Source organism: Mustela erminea, chromosome 7 (assembly GCF_009829155.1).
Source record: "Mustela erminea isolate mMusErm1 chromosome 7, mMusErm1.Pri, whole genome shotgun sequence".
Classification (NCBI taxonomy): Eukaryota; Metazoa; Chordata; class Mammalia; order Carnivora; family Mustelidae; genus Mustela; species Mustela erminea.
This window is the reverse complement of record NC_045620.1, coordinates 91,820,748-91,843,368: the sequence shown is the minus strand read 5'-3', so window position 1 is coordinate 91,843,368 and position 22,621 is coordinate 91,820,748. Positions and strand designations below refer to the sequence as shown.

Below are 22,621 nucleotides of genomic sequence, written 5' to 3'. Positions count from 1 at the left end.
TGTTGGCCGTGGGCTCCCAACCCTGCAGCTGCTGACCAGTCCCGTGTCCTGTGCTCATCCACAGTGAATACAACCGTGTTCAATGCTTCAGCCCTGCCGACACCAAACACCAACACTTCTCTGGTAAGTCCTCTCCTCTTACTCACACGTTCGAGGGCTTTTGCTTGTGGGGAGAGTGGGAGAGGTTGGGAGACAGAGGCCCTTTTATGGCCAGCCAGACTTTGCCACCCCAGCTGCACATCGGGGTCACCTGTGCGCTGTGTAAATGCATACTTTTATTGTAAATGTATACAGTCAAAACCTCCCCTTTAAAACATGCCTCATCCTATTAAATCCATGTGCATAAACACCACACACATGAAAGGAAGGTAGAGGGGAGAATGGTAAGTAGGGCCGCATAACCGTATCAGCAGTTTCCCAGCCAGCTTTCTACCTCTTCCTTACCTTTCCACCTAGCATCTCCAGCTCCCACCTAATAGTGCCACTCCCCAGTCCCAGAAAGGTTATGAATTCTACCCCCCCAACCCACTTCGCTGGATCTGCTCTGTCCTGTGTGCGCACGAGTCCCCGTGCGGTCTGGTCTGCCTCTCCCCACAATGATGGGCAGTGGCCCTCAGGAGAGGGGCCCGGCCTGAGTGGCTCCAAGGGTCAAACAGCAGAAGAAGAGCAGCTCCTGGTAGGCTTTGGGGGAGATCTTGGGACTTTCTCTGTCGCTGAGCTTGCTCCCTCCGTCACTCCTGCAGCGGTGGCCGACCGCTCCGTTGGCAACTTTACCTAAGGTCTTTCAAATATCTGATTTTGAGGGAGGAAGAATGGATTCAGCCAGGGCCTGAGCCTGGATACTTGCTATGTGTGAGGTGCTGTGTGCACTCTGAGGGCCAAAAAGACAAAAAACCAGATGTGGCTCCTGCCTGCCCTCCAACTTGTGTGTGATGTGTGTGTGAGGATGAACATGAAGGCTAATGGGACAGCAGAAACAGACATGTCATTTGTCAAATATAGGCCAAACGTGTCCTTCCAGCCATGGAGACAGGAGGCACCCTGCAAACTGGGAGGAAGGCCTCAGAAGGTGGAATGTGACCTGGTCTGGAAGGTCGGGAAAGTTGGTTCCCTAGAGAGAGCCACATTCCAGGCCAGGGACCAGCCCAGACAGAAGGGCAGACGAGGAAAACACAAAAGCTGTCCTGAGGACAGTGAGTGGGCCTGCCCGGCCAAGACAGCAGGAGCGTGTGGCAGCGCCCAGGGGAAGCACAAGAGATGAGCTGGGAGAGAGATGTGGGGCCGGCCCAGTGGGGCAGTAGAAGCACGCTGCCTGGCGGGGGGCAGCTTGGATAGCTTCAGTGACTGAGAGAGGTCTTGGCATTCAGCAGATGTCTTGCAAATCTGGACTTCTCTCTTCACGTGGTATTTTCTGATCCTGGGCTTTCCCACTCTGTGGTGGTCTCACACTGCCAAGAGGGTAAGAGCAGATCCGGCAAGGCCCTTTAAGGCCTCAGCTCCAGAACCTGCTCAAAGCCACTTCCTCCCCATTCCATTGGTCTGAGAGGACCCAGGGCCAGGCCAGATTCAAAAGGGTGGAGAGATAGACTTCACTTTTTGATGGGAGAACTGTTGGTGTCACATGGCAAAGGAGTGTGGACACAGGGAGGCCTGATTCATTGGAAACCATGATTATTTCAAAGTCCCACATTCCTCTTAATGCAAAGATTCATTACAGGTGGTTGCAGATACCTGTTTACTTCATTTTGCAGGTTGCTGAATATTTACATGGTAATTTTTTTTTAAGATTTTATTTATTTGACAGGCAGAGATCACAAGTAGGCAGAGAGGCAGGCAGAGAAAAAGAGCGGGAGAAACAGGTTCCCCGCTGAGCAGAGAGCCCGATGCGGGGCTCAATCCCAGGACCCTGGAATCATGACCTGAGCCAAAGGCAGAGGTTTTAACGCACTTAGCCACCCAGGCGCCCCTACACAGTAATTTTTAAAAATATATATTAAATTTTATTATAAATTACCTGCTTTTATTATACTTAGAAACATATGTATATGAACAGGTATGTATGTATACACATGTATGTCTACATATGCATTCATATATATACAGATATACGTATGTGTATATATGTGTGTGTTTCTGTATATGTAATTGTTCTGTATACCCTGGGTTTTAGGCATCTAGACATGAAAAGGGGAAGTGACTGACCTAAGAGAGATCTGACAAGGGTGAAATACGTGAGAAGGTCTGCACAGGGGAAAGAAAAGGAAGAATAAATGTGAGCTGCTCCAGGGAAGAGATCCATAGCTGACTGAGCTGGTGGCCAAACCTGCTGCCGGAGAGGGTGTCCCAACCTCTGAGCTACTTCTTGCTAACTCAGCAGCGTATCCTAGAACGCACTGAAGAAACACGTGCCAGCTCCTAATCTTCCCAAGGGCCCTGCTGTTTGTTGTTCCTTGACAGAGCCTTTCTCCGGGAACATAATTCTGTTGCTGGGCCCCAGGGAGGATGGGAAGGGTATGTGGGCTGCCTGAGGGACTCTAGGGGCAAGGATACAGCTGACTTCCCAGGAAGGCCCTGACCCTTTCTCTCCCGCGCTTTGTCTCCAAGTACAACTCCCTTAACCTCACAGCCCTGGACTGGTCTCTGCTGAGCAAGAAGGAATGTCTGAACTACGGTGGGCAGCTGCTCGGGAATTCCTGCCAGTTCATCCCAGACCTGGCACTCATGTCCTTCATCCTTTTCTTCGGGACGTACTCCATGACCCTGACCCTGAAGAAGTTCAAATTCAGCCGCTATTTCCCTACCAAGGTAAGCTCACTGTGCAGTGGGGAAGGGGCCTACAGTTAGGCAGTTCACAAGGAAGCCCCACTGAGTCTCCCTGTGAGGGTTCTGGCCCCTACAGGATGGACACCACCACATTAGCACCAGCCCACACACTGGGATTTTTCAAGTTAAGAGCACAGATTCAGAATCAGAGAGATGTGAGTTCCCTTGTTGTCAAGCCCCCTTGGCAACACTTGGTATCATAAGACTTTTATCTTTGATCTTTCTGTGTAGTAGTATCTCGTTGTGTTGTTAAAATTTTCATTTCCCCAATGACTAATGACTTTGAAAGTCTTGTGTGTTTATTGGCCACATAGCCATTTGAATTTCGTAGTGGAAGTGACTTTTCAAATCTCTCACACATTTTCTATTGGACAATCTGTCTTTTTCTTTCGGATTTGCAAGATTTCTATACATATTCTGGGTAGAAACCTTTTTGTGATCATATGTGTCACAAATATCTTATATGACTGAACTTTTTATTTCTTTATGGTAGCTTTTGACTAATAGAAATTCTTAGCTTTATTTTAATTAAATATATCAGAATTTTCTTCAAGGAAAATATTGGACAAAAAATATTCTCCTGTTATCTTCTAAAAGCATCATTTTCTCCTTTCATGTTCTATCAAAATCAATTTTGACATATAGGGTGAGATAGTGTTTCTTTCTATATGTATATAAATAGCAATTTTTGAAAAAGACCATCTTTTCTGCTGCTCTGCAATACTTCCTTTGCCAGATGTCAAATATTCACATATGATGGGGTGTGTTTCTAGGTTCTTTATTCTGCTTCACTGGTTTATTTGTCTGCCAGTGTCGCAGTGTTCACTTGTATGACTCTTAAGTCTGTATGTCTTATGGACCAAACTCTCACTCTTGATCCTTCTTTCCCAAGAATCATCTTAAATTTTATTAAATAAGAATTTGTTGGAATTTTGATAGGATTATTTGACCCTAAATGTCAATTTAGAGAGGATTGCCACCTTTTACATTTGGAGTCCTCTGATCAATGAATACTGCATGCTTCACAACTTATTTGGGTCTTTTTTTTCTCTCCATAATTTTTTTCAGGTTTTGGCCTTAAGCTCTTGCACACATTTTATCAGACATATTCTTAAGTACTTTATTCTTTTGTGCTATTAAAATGCTAAATACTAATATGAATTGCATTTTCTTTTCTGTGGTGAGAATAAAACATTAATTAATCAAAACAGCACTTGCATATATGAGCAACAGCTGTGCCGTAGAGTGGGGTGCTCAGAAGAATTTTAGCAACACTCTCCCACCATAAATCCTATGAGCGCTCTCCTAAAGTCATCTTTTTAAAGTTTATTTACTTTTAGTGATCTCTACACCCAAGGTGGGCTCAAAGTCATGACCCCAAGGCTGAGAGTTTCATGCTCTACTGAGTCAGGCAGGCACCCCTCTCCTAAAGCCGCCTTAAATAAATATTACTGCTCCTGCTACTACTACTACTACACCTGTTAATGATGATAAAATTAATAATAACTGAGTTTTTCTCAATATTTCATAAAGACTTAATAAAATACTCTTCGGGAAGTTTTGCAGTGTGTGAGCTGTGGAAAAAATCCTGTGCTTGTCACATAAATGCATCGTCAAGACAAATCCCCTCCCTCGCTACTTCTAACCAGATCGTATCCAAGTCACCTCTTACGTAAAAGATCTAGAGCATTGATTGCATCTGAGAATGTCTATTTCCTGGAGGATGAAATATAATTCACATAGCAGAAAACTCTTTTATCACCAACATTTTCCCCCTTAAATTCTTACAAATTGCTCTGTTGCCTCCTGAAATTTAGTGTTTCAGAGAAGAATGAGACAATACCATTTCACACCCATCTGGTAAAGATAAGAAGGTCTTGGGACACCAAGTGTAGGAGGTGAAAAGCGAGTTGAGAGTGTAAATAGGCACGAGCAATGCAGAGAGCTGCTGGCACTGTCTGGTAGAGCTAAAGATGGCTGTGATTTTCCAGAGGGCATTTCCACTCCCAGAAATACACTTCAGAGAAATCTGCATGTATGTAAGAATGTTCAAAGAAGCATTGATTCTAAGGGGAAAACAGAAAATAATCTAGTTGATCTATCAACAGAAGAATGAAGAAATAAATGGGAAATAATCATAAATTTTTAAAAAGATTATTATTTATTTATTTGACAGAGCAAGATCACAAGCAGGCACAGAGGCAGGCAGAGAGAGAGGGAGAAGCAGGCTCCCTGCTGAGCAGAGAGCCCAATGTGGGGCTTGATCCCAGGACCCTGTGATCATGACCTGAGCCGAAGGCAGCGGCTTAACCCACTGAGCCACCCAGGCACCCAAAATAATCATACATTAAGCTACAGCACATAAGCATGTAGACTACAGCTGTATTGATCCACAAGGAGACATAGCACCAACATAATGTTGAGCAAATAAAGCAAATTGCAGAAGATTACAAGTAATATGAAACCATTTATGTAAAATTTTTAAAACATGCAAAAAATGTCATATTTTGTTTAGGGCTATGTACATATTTGCTGAAAGTTTTAAGACATTCATTGAAATAATGAAGTCCAAATTCAGACCAGTGGATCTCTCTAGAGAGCAGAGACAGGGATGCCATAATTGGATCACAGAGAGGCATCAACTCAGGGAGGTATATATTCATTTCTTACGGTTTGGGGAGTACACAGCTGTTTATCATATCCGTCTTTATGCTAGGTCGGACCATGCGAAATGGAGTGTATTAGACTGTTTTGCCCTACAAAAAATGGCAAATTCATATGGTTTAACTTAACAAGTTTTGATCTAAGTGCTGAGGATATTGCAGGAAAACCACTGGAAACCTGCACGCTGCTTGGCTTACATGATCACAGTAATATAAAGCTGTTACTGATTTTCAACCTTTAGAATCACCTCATAGATAAACCACAAAAGACATGTGGTCATGGAACAGAATGTGAGTGTTCTCAGCTTTGACAGCGTAAAGATTCACAGGGAAGGGTCACAAGGGGAACAGGATGGGGAGGGTTGATGGCGGGAAAGGAGGCAGCTAGCCACGCCACAGAGCATGCGAGAGGATGGCAAAGGCAGCAGAAAGAGAGGCTTCACTACATAGTCAAAGTACAAAGGAAAAACCCGTAGAAAGGGTTTGAAAATAACTCTCCAAGATTGGGACTGAGGAAGGGGCAGGAGGGCCAGTGCAAGTAAGCCAAATCTTTATTAGTAGATCATGCTTTAAATTAGTAAATCAAAATATAAAAGTATAGTGTATTAGATAATGACATGGAAGAAATCACCAGAACAACTAAACTCAAGCAGACATACGGGTACATCTGGAGTGAGGAAAGGTGAGGTAGGGGACTTGGCTTTCTACACCATGTGGGTTTTTCATTAATTATATATGTTCTTTTAATAACAATTTTAAAGGGGGAGTAGGGGGGTTCAAGGAATGCATTCAGTGTGCCATCATCTGCCCCTGCCCTCCCTAACTTCTTTCCCTGCTGATCTCTGGAAACTACTCTCTTTGAAGAGATCATAGAAAAGGCAACAGTGTGGACGTTGGTCAGAGGGCAGGGGGGGTGAGGTCACGAACCTGGCCTAGCATGGGCATCCTGAGACACAGGGGCAAGAGGTGAAGGACTTCTAGTGAACAGAAGGTCCGAGAGCAAACAGGGGACCCCAGCAGAATCGAGGACCTCCCTCCTAGCCCAGGTGGCAGTGCAGCCCTCTGCCATACATTTCCAGGAGATGGGACTTCCTTTAGATCTAAGTTCAGCCTTGCTGTCACCACCCTTTATGGGGGACTGAGTTCAGTCTGTCACACCAGAAAATGTTTTCAGCAGTGGCGCCATGCCACATGACTAATAACCGTTCCCACATTCGCTCACCTATGCCAAGCCCTCTGAGTGTGTTATAGTTGTTCACTTATGTCTATGGAAGAGGTGCTATCATTATGTCCATTTCACAGATGCAGAAACTGAGGCGCCAAGAGATATCGTGCTTCCCCAATGTCACACAGCTGGCAAGGGCAGAGCTAGGATTCGAGCCTCAGTCTGCTGACACCGAAGCCCAAGTTCTTACCCGTGCTCCTCATGCTGGCAGGGAAGGACTGAGCCCTTGGGGAGGAGGGCAGGGGTTTCCCTTACCTACACATCTCCCTCCTGCAGGTCCGGGCCCTGGTAGCTGACTTTTCCATTATCTTCTCCATCCTGCTGTTCTGTGGAATTGATGCCTGCTTCGGCCTGGCGACCCCCAAGCTGCACGTGCCCAGCGTCATCAAGGTTTGCCCCTGGCCCCTGCTCTGGGCGTTAGCCCCGCCTGCCCACCAGCTGCAGTTCCTTTCCCCTCTAGACTGGTCAAACTTCCATAGACTCTCAGCCAAGCAACCTGGGGGTTTCTCTGGGTATGCTCGGCCCTTCCTCCACAAAGCCTCCCAGCGGGAGGTTCCCTGCCAGGGGAGGTTGGGGGCATATTCACAGTGAAATCCTGCTGTGGAGTCATGGCATGGGGAGGTGCTGAAACCCCTGCTCCAGCCCAGCAGCAGTCCCCTGATTTCCACTTATGGGGCTCTGATTCCCAGGCTCCAGCTGTCTTTAAGTGGGGTCACCGGGGGTCTGTTGAAAATGATCCCTTAGAACACTGATTCTCAAAATGTGGTCCCCAGACTAACATCACACCATCACCTGAGAACTTGCTAGGAAAGCCATCTGCTCAGCCCCACCCCAGAACTGTGGAATCAGAAGGTCTGGGGATGGAGCCCCAGAGTTCTGCATTTTAATAGGCTCCACCCCCCTCCTGGAAAGGGCCCACCAAGTTGGAGAATCACCCCGTTGGTGCTGGTGCAGTTTGCTCAGAGGGAAGCTCAGGCTCAGCTCCCTCCCTAGGAGCACCAGCCACCTACCCTGGGCGTAGGGGTGCAGGTTCTAGAATTCACTCTCCCTGCCTTTGAGGGCTTGACCCCCTCATGACTCCTTCAGGGTTCTCCTAAGGAGCTTAAACACAAAAAGTACCTCTTGCTCTTAAATGAAACCAAAGATAGATTTCAGCCCAGCTCCTGCACAGATAATCTTTTGTCCTAATGTGCAAGTCTGAATTAATGTTCTACAGAGCATCCTATAAAGCTCCCCAAAGAGGTGACTCAGAGGAGAGGCAGAAGGGTCTAGCACTGCGCCCATCAAATTCCTGATTCTTGCCTGTTGGGCCTCATTCCTGTTTCTTGTTACCTCGCAGTTAGTGACTGCACACTCCCTCCCTGCAGCCCGGGCTCTCACCTCCCCATTCCCCACCAGCCCAGGGAGCTGCCCCCAGTGCTCCTAGTGCAGCAAACGCCATCCCTTCCCAAGTCTGTCTGCGTCTGTGGTCCGTTTACAGTTGCAGGTACCCAACATCTTGAAGGGAAAAGATTGTACTCAAGAAGCACTCCACGTGGGGGAGTGGGGCCCCAGGCAGCAAGTGCACTGGGACAAGGGAGAGAGGAAAGGGCTGTTTCCATTTGCTCCGTTCAGCCCACGCGGCCTGACCGAGGCTGGTTCGTGGCCCCCTTTGGGAAGAACCCATGGTGGGTGTACCTGGCGAGCGTCCTGCCCGCCCTGCTGGTGACCATCCTGATCTTCATGGACCAGCAGATCACCGCCGTCATAGTCAACCGGAAGGAGAATAAGCTGAGGGTAAGGCGGCTGCTGGGAGGAGGAGCACAACCTCTTTCTTCCCGCAAAGTCAGAAGGAACAAAGAAGGGAGATGTGCTTCTGTCAAAATGTGGGCCATTTATAAAGCGAGATGTGAGGTCAGAGGTCTGGGGTTCTGGTGTGTGTGTGGGCGGGGGGAGGGGGATGTGACCTCCAGATGCAGGTAAGGCTGCCAGGACCAGAGTAATTATCCAAGGACCAGGACGAAACCTAGGGTGGGCCCCCAGGCACAGGCTCCTTGCTTCTTCCAAAATGACCTTCCAGCTCTGTGCCTCCTGACCAGGCACTTGGGAGTCCAAGTAGATCTGGGATTTTGACCCAGAACCATGAGGCTGAGGAAAGTCCTTAGCCCTTCTGGTCCCTTCCTCTGGGTTTGAGGAGATTTGGACTACCCTGTCCCCATCCCAATGCAGACTACTCTGAGCTTGGTCTAGAGCCTGCCCGGCCAAGACCCCTTGTTCAAGAATTGCAGAGAGATTGTGGCCACTGGTAGGAGCCCTGCTTCCCAAGGACTCAAGCCCAGGGGCTCTCTACAAGCCTAAATAACCCTCTCCTCCCTTTCCTGTGTCCCTTCCCTAGCTCAGCAAATCATGGGGTTGGTGATGCCTGAGCACCTCGGGCTAGTGACAGCCTAAGAGTCCCTAATGAAGGCCAAGGGGAGCCTTTGAACCTGGTTCCACAAAATGGCTGCTCTGGGGGAGATTTGGATCTCCCTCCCCCTCAGACCAACAGGCGGTCTGGTGCAGACTCTCTGGATAGCTTCTCTTCTCCCTCTACCCCATGCAGAAGGCTGCCGGCTACCATCTGGACCTGTTCTGGGTGGGCGTCCTCATGGCCCTGTGCTCCTTCATGGGGCTCCCCTGGTATGTGGCAGCCACTGTCATCTCCATCGCCCACATTGACAGCCTCAAGATGGAGACAGAGACCAGTGCCCCTGGGGAGCAGCCCCAGTTCCTGGGAGTCAGGTAGGTGGGGAGCCGTGACTGGGGACCACCTGAGCCAGGGTGTTTAGGTTGGGAGAAGGGAAGCAGGTTTTCTTACCATCAAGTTATCTGGGCTCCCTGTTCTGCAGCCCGGGAACAGTGAGGAAAGGAGTGATATTCCTAAGGGAGAGGGAGGGAGACACAAATTCAGTTCTAAGTGGTGCTTTTTCAGTGGTGGAATGCAAGCAGTGCACCACCACGGCCTGCGTGCACATGACCTCTCACCTTCAGGGGCTACTCAGTGTCCCCACAGCCCTCTGACCCATCCTTTTGTCTCCTCTTCCTCAAGACCCCCCACCCCCAACGCCCCCCAACCCCTCCTGTGGGTGCAGGTCCTCCCCAGTCTCCATGCTTCCAGACAGTCTTCCCAGGACACCCCCACTCCCTAGACGGCGGCCCAGGACCCATCACCTCCAGGCCCTCCTCAGTCTCCTCTCATGCCCCTTCCACTCCCTTGCCTGTTCCCAGGGGCCACGCATATCTTCCATCTCTTAGGGCCTCCGGGGTGAGCCCACACCAGACTCTGACTGTCCAGAGAGCGTCTCCTCACTGCCTCAGGATACCTGGGCTACCCAGCTTGCCCTGGGGGTGCCTTCTCTGGCCAAGACAGGGTCCCCTCCTGGACTCCTGAACCCAGAGGACTGGGCCTGAGCAGTCTGGCCCCAAGCCCCCAGTTCCCACCTGGATCGTTGCCTGGGCCTGGGCACTCCCACCCCTCATGCCTGCTCTGCCAGCAGCCGGGCCCCCTCCCTTCGAGTCCTGTTAGTCACCCCCCACAGACAAGGGTCTTCCTGCCTCGAAGGGCAGGGCTCATAAGCAGTGCACATTCCCATTTCAGCCTCACAATTCCCTAGGCAGCTACCACTCACTCTCTTGCTTCTACCAAGGCTGAAGACATTTAGGGCCTCGCCTGATGCCACGCAACCCAGCTTGAGATCAGTCTGGCTCCAGCGCCTCTGCTGTTAGTCACTGCCCTGGACACCCTCTCAGATGCCCCTCTAGCTGCCTCAGTCAGGATTCCTTCTCCTCCTGTGTGACGGTCAGCTGGGCCTCAGGCAGCGGATGTGCTCCCTGGAATGGGGAACAGGGCAGAGGCCAGGGCGTGGACACAGCCATTAGGTGCACACACAGGGTCAGAGGCTAGAATGGGCAGGGAGCCTCTCCTAGTACCCCCTGACCATGTGTCCTTGTCTGCCAGGGAGCAAAGAGTGACTGGCACCATCGTCTTCATCCTGACGGGCATCTCTGTCTTCCTGGCTCCCATCCTGAAGGTGAGGCTCTGCACCCTCCACCAGGGCCCTGTCCCCCTAAGAAACACTGGCCGATGCCTCAGAGGTGGGGAGAGGGTTTCCACATGTACCTTCAAGAGGCAAGACCCAAAGAGATGTTTCATCACCATCCTTGTTTTCTGGAACATTACATCACTTATCAGCACTAGACAGTCCTCACTGCTCTTTTCCACTCCTCCCAGGGTCTATCCTCCCTTTTCTGGGGATGCTCCTCCTTCAGAAAGTTTGGCCGAGTCCCATCCTGGTTTGGTTTGGTTTTGTTTGGTTTTAAGATTTTATTTATTCATTTGTCAGAGAGAGAGAGAGAGGGAAAGTACATGCACACACAAGCAGGGAGACCTGCCAGCAGAGGGAGAAGCAGGCTCCCCGCTGAGCAAGGAGCCCCATGCAGGACTCGATCCCACAACTCTGGGATCATGACCTGAGCAGAAGGCAGACGCTTAACCGACTGAGCCCCCCAAGGTGTCCTTGGCCAAGTTCTATCCTTGCTTAGATCAGGAGCCTCCTGCCGGTTGTGTCTCTACATTGGGTTTTATGGCTCACTAGACCCCTCCTTGCTCACCCTTTTTCTGAAGTGTCAGACTTACAAGGGGAAGGCTTCTATAGATTTTCCTGTGCTCTGTTCTCTGCTGCTCTGTCCTCCATGTCCTGGACACATAACTGATTCCCCCCACCCCCACAGTTTGAAACTCCTTTTGGTCACATCCTCCCAGTCCAACTGGAAGAGATGAAGTCAGACGAGAGTACACCCAGTGTGGGCATCCGCGAACACTCTGCTTAGGTTTCTCCGTCTCTCCAGTTCAGCCACTCACCTGCTGTGTTCATTTGCTGCCATAACACAATACCGCAGACCAGGGCGCCTACACAACACTTATTTTCTTACAGTTCTGGAGGCTAGAGGTTTCTGATCAAAGAGTTGCTAGCTTTGGTCTCTTCTGAAGCCAGATATGGGGAAATGTTAATTATTACTCTGGCCATCATGGAAAACTTTACGTGAGTCTGCATGGCTTCAGGGACTCTGATATTGTCTTTGCATTCAATGACAAAATGATTTGAAAAATCCTATCCCCCCCTCAAAAAAATTCTACCCGTGTTCTTTTATAATAAGAGTAGAAAAAATATAATATCATTTTACTCACCACCAATTAATCTATTTGATAAATTTTATAACAGAGAAGACCTATCTAGATTTTTGTTGATTTAGGATTTCTCATTTGAATGTATTAAGGTATATAGGATACATATGTTTTCATTTTTTTGTTTATTTATATATATTTTTAAAGATTTTATTTATTTATTTGACAGAGATCACAAATAGGCAGAGCAGCTGGCAGAGAGAGAGGAGGAAGCAGGCTCCCCACTAAGCAGGGAACCCAATGCGGGACTCGATCCCAGTATCCTGAGACCATGACCCAAACTGAAGGCAGAGGCTTAACCCACTGAACCACTCAGGCATCCCTGTTTATTTATATTTTTATATCTTCTTATAAAGTTAGGCTTTCAGAGGAAGTCAGCAACTTTGTACCCACTTCTTCAGAGACTGATTCCACCCAAAACTGCTTCTGGGAATGAGAGCTCAAGTGTCCTTGAGGCAGACATTTCCCATCACAACCTGACAACTATCCAAATGTCTTCCATCTTAACCAAGCAAAATAAAACCATTTCTAACAAGAGCAACAGAAAAAAGATTGGGTTTCAAAATTGTTAAGTGATTAAGGCATTATCACTAGCTGATGCTAGTACTAATTTTGACACTTGTACTAATTTGGTGAGATAACCAAAGATCTGCACATTGGTGATGACAGGGCTGAAGATTGCCACTGATCTCGTAGCAGTAAAAATCAGTGTGTCTAAGTCAGGACAACCATCCACTGAGAGAGAAATTTCATCCCTTACTGCTCAAAGTAGTAAGGCTAATTTTAGGCTAAAGGAAAGATATTTTGTATAGCCAGTTCAAGAAAAATATAACTTAACCCAGATCTGAGGTCCTATATTTAATCCCAGCATTTATTTCCAATAAGAAAAATCTTCCAGGATGCCTGGGTGATTCAGTTGGCTATGCATCTACCTCTGGCTCAGGTCATGATCCCAGGATTCTTGGATCAAAGCCCCTCCCCTGCTCAGTGGGAATCTGCTTCTCCTTCTCCCTTTGCCTCCCCCTTCACTTGTGCTCTCTCTCAAATAAATTAAAAAATCTTTTAAAAAAATTATCCATAAAGCTTATTTTCCTTGTTGCAACTGTATCATTTGCCCATGTCTGTCAAATTAGGCATAGCTGAGTACATACCAGATTCAGAGAACATACACTGGAGAGCTGTCTACCTAAGACATTAATTGAAGAACTTTAATTTCTTTAAGCTTTATTTATTTATTTATTTGAGAGAGAGAGAGAGAGAGAGAGAGAGCAGGGTGGGGGAGAGACAGAGAGAGAGAATCCTCAAGTAGACTCCCTGCTGAGCATGAAGCCCATCGTGGGGCTCAATCCCAGGACCTTAACATCATGACCTGAGCCGAATCAAGAATTGGGCACTTAACCAACTGAGCCACTCAGGCACCCTTGGACCTTTAATTCTTGCTTATATAGCCAACAAGGGAGAGAGCTCTTTGGTGCCACAAATTTTAGAGGGTACAAATTGGATCCTAGTTATTAGTGTTTCTGTTTTTATCAAGATTTCTAAATCAGTTCTTAACTATACCTTTGTACCAGTTCCTCCAGTCGAATTCTGCTCTAGCACTTCTCAAATTTTAAAGTGTATAAAAATCACCTTGGAGGGACGCCTGGTTGGTTCAATCGGTTAAGTATCTGACTCTTGATCTCAGCTCGGGTCTTGATCTAGGGTCACAAGTTCAAGCCCAACATTGGGCAGTCAAAAAAAAAAAAAGATATACATATATATACATATGTATTTCATATATATATGAAAAAATATATGAAAAATTTATTTATCTGCATATATGTGAATATGTGTGTGTGTGTATGTGTGTGTGTGCATGCGTGTGTGTGTATATGAAAAAAATTACCTGGGAATCTTGTTAAAGAAAGATACTAATATAACACTGTATATTAACTATTCTGAAATTAGAATTAAAACTTAAAAAAAGATACTGATTCAGTAAGTATGGGTAGAACCAAAATTCTGCATTTTTTAAAAGATTTTATTTATTTATTTGACAGAGAGAGATCACAAGCAGGTAGAGAGGCAGGCAGAGAGAGAGGAGGAAGCAGGCTCCCTGCTGAGCAGAAAGCCTGATGCAGAGCTCGATTCCAGGACCTTGAGATCATGACCTGAGCTGAAGGCTGCGGCTTAACCCACTGAGCCACCCAGGTGCCCCCAAAATTCTGCATTTTTAACAAGCTCGTGGTCAATGCCAATGATGCCAGCCCAAAGGCCACACTTGGAGCAGTAAGGGATGAAGTCTCTCTCAGTGGATGGTTGTCCTGATTTAGACACTGCAATTTTTACTGCTTGAGGATCAGTGATAATATTCAGCCCTGTCATCACCAATTTGCAAATCTTTGGTTATCTCGCCAAGTGATGATGTTGGAGGATGAGGTGGTCGAGTATCTGATGGGCAGCATGAACATCTTATCCACTCAGTTCTGCAAACCCCTGGTCCTTCTCAAGCCCTGAAGGGTTGTCCTGTTTTGCTTCATGTTTTGCTCCCACCTTTCCACTGTTCTTCAGGACTTTGGATTTCTGCATTCTGCCTCCAGGGAACCCCCGGCCATATGAAAAGCCCCCTCTTTGAGCCCCATGAGTTGTTCTCATGGTCTCAGCTTCAAGTCATATGGGAAGTGTCCTTACACTTGTGGAACTGTGATCGTTGTCAACTCCTCCAACAGAGAGTAGATATCTAACATTCAAGGCACCTTTTTTCTATTTTCTCTTTCATTACTGTTTGAAAAGGGCTTTCTGGGGGATCCAAGGAAGATTTGTATGGATTAATCTCCAATTCTAGATCACAGCCCCACCACTTCTCAGTGTGATATCATGGACCTTTGGGGTTTGCTGAGAACACTGCTTAAACCTGCAAATGACAAGACTGGAGATAATTTCCTAGGGTTAATGCATGACTTTTTGATCAGGCACTGGTAACTGCAAATTCTCTATGACTTAGTGCAGTTCTCCTCATCAGGTCCAAAGGGAAGTTTGTTTTTATTAAAATAATTTTTAAAATTTTTTTAAAAACATTTTATGTATTATTAGCCCCAGAGGTACAGGTCTGTGAATTGCCAGGTTTACACACTTCACATCACTCCATAGCTCATACCCTCTCCAATGTCCATAACCCCACCACCCTCTCCCTACCCCCCTCCCCACAGCCACCCTCAGTTTGTTTTGCGACATTAAGAGTCTCTTATGGTTTGTCTCCCTCCCCATCCCATCTTGTTTCATTTATTCTTCTCCTATACCCCAAAACCCCCACGTTGCATCTCCACTTCCTCATATCAGGGAGATCATATGATTGACTTATTTCGCTAAGCGTCATACCCTCTAGTTCCATCCACATCATCGCAAATGGCAAGATTTCATTTCTTTTGATGGCTGCATAGTATTCCATTGTATATATATACCACCTCTTCTTTATCCATTCATCTGTTGATGGACATCTAGGTTCTTTTCATAGGTTGGCTGTTTGTGGACATTGCTGCTATAAACATTGGGGTGCACATGCCCCTTCGGATCACCACATCTGTATCTTTAGGGTAAATACCCAGTAGTGCAATTGCTGCATTGTAGGGTAGCTCTATTTTCAACTTTTTGAGGAACCTCCCACTTACATTCCCACCCAAAGGGAAGTTTTAAGCCATCTGAAATTTGTAAGATTTTATTTCTCTCTCAATTGCTCCCACACTTTGAGAATGATTAGGACTGTGTTGCTCATGGTAATTTTTACTTTGTTTCATAATTAGTAAAAAAATCTCGTAAGCCATGTATAAATGGAATGATGCAGTGGCCATATTTCCCTTCTTTAAGATCAGATGTCTTGGATTGAGGTTTATAGCATATGGGTCCAAATCATGGTTTCTGTTAAAAAAAAATAATTGAGGTTTATAGCATATGGGTCCAAATCATGGTTTCTGTTAAAAAAAAAATGAGGCCAGTCTAACTTATGATAAAAGAGGTTACTTATTTGGTAGGATTTATGGACATCCTAAGTGGCATCTAAAAGTTGAGCACAGGGATACCTGGGTGGCTCAGTCGTTAAGCATCTGCCTTCAGCTCAGGTCACAATCCCAGGGTCCTGGGATGGAGCCCCACATTGGGCTCTCTGCTCAGTGGAGAGCCTGGCTCTCTCTCTCCCACTCCCCCAGCTTGTCTTCCTTATCTCTCTATGTCTCTCTCTATCAAATAATAAATAAAATATTAAAAACAAACAAATAAACAAATAAATAAATAAAAGTTGAGCACAAGACTGTATTTGCCTACATGTTCCAATATGACCACCCTGGAATCAAAGCAGACCCTTGTTCACAGCGGCACATGTCAAAGAGGCAGAAAAAGGGAAGGACGAGGAGGTGCTGGATCAGTTGGCTGAGCGCCCAATTCTTGATTTCAGCACAGGTCATGATCTCAGGGTTGTGAGATCAAGCCCCACATTAGGCTCCATGCTGGGCATAGTATGGAGTCTGCTTAAGATTCTCTTTCTCCCTCTCCCTCTGCAGATATCTTACACACACACTCTCTCCAAAAAAAGAAGAAAAAAAGTTGGGGGGAGGTGGTTGAAAGAAGCAGAAACACAGCTTAGAGAGACAGTGGAGAAATGCCTCAAAAGGCTCCTAAAGAGTCACAGTGATGATCATAGAACGTATGAGTGATATGGTTCTATTTTTTAAAAAAGCTAACAAACTGCCTGTGAGCATGATCAGAAAAGAAGGATGCCCACCAAGCCATTAGCAGTTAGTTGGCAATTAGAGGTGGTTGGTTTGCCTATACACATCTGTTTTGCTTTCTAATCCGATTATGTAGGGTGTATAATTTTTGTTAATCTGCACATACTCTCTGCTGATGGAGGTCAGGTCCATAAAGGTCCCCAGAGCAGTCCTGCTTTGTGGGGGGTCCTCAGCTGGGGCTGGAAGGGGAGAGAATCTGACAAGAATCAGCAGAGGGCTTTCTGTGGAGCTTTCCCGTGTTCCAGAAGGTGTGTCTTCAGTCAAGCCCCAGGGCCTTGGCAGGGACAGGAGCAGGGCAACAGGGTGGTCGGGCTGAGGGAGCCACTGCACAGGGAAAAGGGGGCAGGGCAGCCCTCCCCACCCACACAGGCTCCAGATCTGCTGTCAGAGGCTCAGTTCCCCTAAACACTAGCTCCTACCCGGCTTGGGGAAAGGCAAGGCAGGCCAGGCCCCCTCTGTGACCTGGCAGATGCCGTCATACAGAACAGGGAGGCCAACAGCCTGGGCAGGAGCAGAGGCCCAATCCAAAGCTCTGCTTCTCTCCCGTTTCAGTACATTCCCTTGCCAGTGCTGTACGGAGTCTTCCTCTACATGGGCGTGGCCTCCCTCAACGGCATCCAGGTAAGGTTCTTACCACCCCACCCAGCCCCAGGCTACTCTGACCCGAGTCAGCTCTCCATGTCAGCTGCCATATTCCCGAAACCCCAAGTGCTCGCTTTCCCTCTTCAGTGGAGAAATAACGGTGATAAAGATACTACCATGTACTTTGTGCCAAGTCAACTCACTACAGCAGGCCCTTCATAGGTGTTCTGTAATAAACTCTGTGTAAATAGGTGCTGTGAAACCTATTTACAGATGAGGAAACAGGCTCAGGATTCCCACCCTGATGGGGCGGAGTCCAATGAGCATTTCACTACAACTCTCTTCTTCTCTAAGCAGAAGAAAACGTTTTGTTGTTCTTTACTTAGCAGGGTGTACCAGATGTCTTGGCTATCTTCGTGTTGCAGTTAGTTGCATTTTGGGGGCAGGGTTCACGTGTGGCTGTGCGGCCAGCTGCAGGGCCCTACTCACAGGCAGGGCCCAGACCTCCTCCCCGAAGGGCTCCCAAAGTGTCCTCCTAGACCTGCAGCCCCCATCCTGGGCATTCTTAGTCCAGACAAGGGGCTACCTCCTATGAGACCCCACCACCTTCCGCCTTCCCTGGTCCCAACCCCCAGCAGGGCCACCTCCCACCCAGGGTCCCCACTGCTGGCTGAGCCTAGCGCTCTCCGCTAGTTCTGGGAACGCTGCAAGCTCTTCCTCATGCCGGCCAAGCACCAGCCAGACCACGCCTTCCTGCGGCACGTGCCCCTGCGCCGGATCCACCTCTTCACGCTGGTGCAGATCCTCTGCCTGGCGGTGCTCTGGATCCTCAAGTCCACGGTGGCCGCCATCATCTTCCCGGTCATGGTAAGGTGGCACGGCCTCCCCAGCCCACGGTGATGACTGGGCCTGGGCAGGCGTCCCCAGCCGGGCCATCTGCTGGTGCAGATGGCTTGACGCTCTCCGGGTCACAGAGGCAAGCACAGAACAAGAGATTTGGGTCATGAGTCCAGGCCAGATAGAGAGGGGGGAACAGGGGGACGGTGTGGGAGCCTGGGGGCTAATGCGTGGGGAAAGCCTGCAGGGCTGGACTGGCGCTGGGAGTGAGAACACAGAGGTGGGATCCTAAATGTGCCCACATGGGATTCTTAACCCTGGCTGACCATCAGACTCACTTGGCAGCTTTTTAAAATTGTGTGCCCAGGACTCACCCCAGATCAATTAAATTGGTATCTCTTGGGGAAACCCAAGCATTGGTGTCTGTAGTTAACTCTGCAGGTGAGCATAAATGTGCAGTCAAGGTTGAGAAGGACCACTCCAGGGCATGGGAAATGGATCCTCCCCAGTAAGGCCCTCATGGGATTTAGCAGTAACAAGGGAAAAGGAAAGGAAATTATAGTCAGAATTAGCATGTGTGGAGCCTTGTTTCATTTAGTCCACAGCAGCCTTAAAATACTACTGTTAACCCCATTTTACAGGTGAGAAAACTGAGGCTCTAGGGCACCTGCATGGTTCAATCAGTTAAGCCACTGCCTTTGGCTCAGGTCATGATCCCAGGGTCCTGGAATCGAGCCCCACATCGGGCTCCCTGCTCAGCAGAGACCCTGCTTCTCCCTCTCCCTCTACCCCTGCTTGTGCTCTCTCTGTGTCAAATATATAAATAAAATCTTAAAAAAAAAAAAGAAACGAGAACTGAGGCTCAGAGAACATGTGTGTGTGACCCAAATTCACTCTGTGGTTCTGAGCTTTGACAAAGGTACAGATTAGTGGTTCCACAACCACAGTCATGATACGGAACAGTTCCGTCATACCTAAAATTCCTTCGTGCCATTTTTTTTTTTTTTTTTTTTTTGAGAGAGAGAAAGAGCGCATGTGCGACCACAGGAGCAAGTGGGAGAGGGGCAGAGAGAGAATCTTAAGCAGGCTCCATGCCTGGCATGGAGCCTGACCAGGGGCTCAATCTCACGACCTGGGCTGAAATCAAGAGTTAGACACTTAACCCACAGAGCCACCCAGGCACGCCTGCCAGGCCATTTCTATGCAGACCGTGCCTCTTCCTACCCCTGCCCCTCCCTAGCAACCACTGATTTGTTTTCAGAGCCAGGATTTTTAAGACTCAGAACTGTCCAGCTCTCGAGCTCTGCTTGCTCCCAAGAAGCTGGTCAGTGAGGAACCAGAGTTAAATCCAGCTGGCTCGTTTTCTTCCTGACTTCATTAAGTCGCCTGTTCTTGGTAGTGAAGGGACAATATTTATAACTAGTTACCCTGGGCCCATGGAATTAATTATTAAAAGGCCAATATTTAATCCTTCCCTAAAGCACACATTTTTCCCCTTTTTGTGTATGCTGAGCAGAATCAAACTTTCTAGACTTTACTGTAAAAATTCCCAATATTCCAGAATATGTTATTCAGTGTACTTTATTTATACTTGTTTTTTTTAAGATTTTATTTATTTATTTGACAGAGATCACAGAGAAGCAGGAGGAGAGAGAGGAGGAAGTAGGCTCCCTGCCAAGCAGAGCCCAATGCAGGGCTCGATCCCAGGACCCTGTGATCATGACCTGAGCTGAAGGCAGAGGCCCTAACCCACTGAGCCACCCAGGCACCCCATACTTTATACTTATTAACAGAGATTGGCAGCCCTCAGAAATAGGGACAGAGGGACAGTGGGCCTCAAAGCATGATCTCTGACCCAGAAGTACCAACATTTCCTTGGAGACTTGTTAAGAGATGCAGATTCTCAGGCCCCAGACCCACTGACTCAGGACCTCTGGGGGGTCCCCCAGCAGTGTATGGATTAACAAGCCCTTCGGGTGTTTTGATGGAAGCTCAAGTTTGAGGATCACTGATTTAAAGAATAACTGTAGTAGTTCTGTAGCCCTCGGTCTCTGCCTGGCTCCCCACTTCAGCTGTCACAGACTCTATCCCCCAGCTCAATGGTAGGCTTTGCCACTCAACTGAGGAAAAGGCCAGTTGAGAGGAGCTAAGATGGGCAGGTGGTAAATGATGGTTTGTCGGAGCTCTGAGTTGGCTCCAAAGATACCAGGGGAAGTCCCTAAACATAGCTGACTGAGGGAGAAAAAACAATGTCTGAGTTTGGGGCCTTAATCTCAGGGTTTTCTCTTAACTCTCACCACAGATCCTGGGCCTAATCATCGTTCGAAGACTTCTGGACCTCATCTTCTCCCAGCATGATCTGGCCTGGATTGACAACATCCTTCCAGAAAAGGAGAAGAAGGAGACAGATAAAAAGAAGAGAAGGAAAGGGGCCCATGAGGACAGTGACGAGGAGGTGGGGAGGATGTGAGCCCAGGGCTGAGGGAAGCGATGGAGAGACCCTCCCTCCATTTTTGCCCAGGCCAGGAAGAGGGTGGGCTCTCAGGTGGCCAGCTGTGATCACCTGGTCCTAGTCGGGATGAGCTGAGTCTTCTGCCTGTGTTGGTGTGGCGTGCTGAGAGCTTGTCTGCTTGTGGGAATAGCCTCAGAATGAACCCCTCCCCCAACCCAGGGAAAGGCTGGTTGTCACATCCATTCACTCCCAATTCTGTGAGCTCCCAGGGCTGTTACCAACAGCAGTTCAGGTTCTTGATGGGACAGGGCAGAAGACCTGGCTCCATCATGGGGTAGGTTAGGACTAACCTCCAAAGAATGGAACAGGTCTGAGGGGAAGAGTCTGATGGACACCAGTTAGTAGATTGGACTCCTAGACAGGTGGAAGGACTAGGACCAAGGTTTGTTTGGCCCGCCCCTGGGGTATTAGGGAAGAAGGTGGGGAAAGAGACAAATGTCCTCACTGAAAGGAGAATGGCTACATTCCCCAGATTCTGGGGACCACCTGGTTGCCCCATCTTTTCCTCTCATGCTTCCTCCCCATCCCACTCCTAAAGCATTCGGAGTCAACAGACAGGAAGCCAGTCCAGAACTAAGAGTAAGTCACAAAATGTAAAGCAGAAAGATCACCTAGTTCAAGTGCTCATTAGAGACAATGAAACAATCCTCCAAAATGGAAGTGGTTCACCTGAGATGGACATATGGCTAAATGTCTAAAAGGGAATTAAATGAAGATTGTTCCTGACTTTAAAATATATATATATATATATATATATATATATATATATATTATTTAAAAAAATTTTTTTTCACTTAAGAAAGAGAGCAAGAGCAGGGAGAGGGGCAGAATTAGAGGGAGAAGCAGACTCCCCACTGAGCAGGGAGCCCCATGTGGGGCTTGATCCCAGGACCCTGAGATCATGACCTGAGCTGAAGGCAGATGCTTAACCAAGTGAGCTCCCTAGGCGCCCCTTGTCCTGACTTTGATCACTTCCAACATGCTAAGCTGCCCATGCCATCTAGCAACACACCTGGCTCCCATTCTTCTGGGTCTGACCGGAACCCACATCCCTGCATCCACCTGCAACTCTTCTAGTGATTTTTGCTTTTTGTAGATCCAAGTTCATAGGCAATCCTTGCTGACTGGTGGCAGTCAGACCATCTTCTGATGGTAGTGATAGACCCAAACTCCCCTGGTCCTTAACTGCTTTCCTCTTCCAGGCAGGAAGAGGCCCATCATTCATTCATGTTTTTCATTGATGATTTAGATGGTTTTCAAGGACAGGCATTGAGAACAAAGAAACTGAGAGTCTAAGTGCCTTTTAAAGACAAGTACTTACTCTTTCATTGATTCATTCAATAAATATTTGAGTGGCTACCACGTGCCAGGAACTATTCCAGCGTTGGGGAAAAGCATGATACATTCAATGGAAAAATGGGACTCAATTTGCACAAATTCATTTTACACGTCTTTACAGCAACACCAGCTATTGTGTGAGATGCACTCCTGAGAGACCGCTTACTACGATAGTTGACACTCTTCTGATCAATGTTCCTGGAACAGTTCTGTCCTGTTTAGGACAAAAGGCTATGATCACCCCCTCAGTGAGCCCCAGAGTGTTTGCAGCACCCCGGTTAGACTGGACGTAGAGAGGATGGTGGTTGGCACATTGTGGATGCGTGTATTTTCCATCTTGGCAAGAAAGTGAAAGCTGTTGTATTAGTGGTGTTTATCAGCTTTTCCCACTATTTCTCTCCAGCCCCAGTTCCCTTCTCCCTCAGTTATAAAGATTCCCATGGAAAGTGTCCAATCAGATCCCCAAAATGGTATCCACTGCATTGCCAGTAAGTAAACACATGGTGTCTCTCCCTTCCTACTTACTAATTCTCCACCTCTTCCTCCAAGGAATTTTCATCTTTAACTTATGGGGACCTAATGGTCTTAGATGCTAGAGGACTCCTGTGGTAGGCAGAGTTCAGTGAGAACTGGGCCCCAAGGATTCGGACTTCAACCAATGGAATCCCCAAGTCAAAC

General features: G+C 47.6%; 1 protein-coding gene across 6 annotated transcripts in view; it reads left to right on the top strand.

Moving 5' to 3' along the window:
• The window catches only part of SLC4A5 (solute carrier family 4 member 5), a 105,941-nt gene that overhangs the window by 79,294 nt on the left and 4,026 nt on the right, over positions 1–22,621 (top strand). For 4 of the 6 annotated variants that reach the window (XM_032352498.1, XM_032352503.1, XM_032352504.1 and 1 more), the window contains 9 exons: positions 65–123; positions 2,605–2,805; positions 6,988–7,101; positions 8,326–8,487; positions 9,293–9,471; positions 10,688–10,760; positions 17,227–17,295; positions 17,950–18,123; positions 20,396–20,548. In XM_032352498.1, coding sequence (XP_032208389.1) covers positions 65–123; positions 2,605–2,805; positions 6,988–7,101; positions 8,326–8,487; positions 9,293–9,471; positions 10,688–10,760; positions 17,227–17,295; positions 17,950–18,123; positions 20,396–20,548 — 1,184 coding nt within the window. Of the gene's footprint in view, positions 1–64; positions 124–2,604; positions 2,806–6,987; positions 7,102–8,325; positions 8,488–9,292; positions 9,472–10,687; positions 10,761–17,226; positions 17,296–17,949; positions 18,124–20,395; positions 20,549–22,346; positions 22,432–22,621 lie in introns of all 6 variants that reach the window. The other 2 variants (XM_032352500.1, XM_032352501.1) reach the window with 1 other exon arrangement.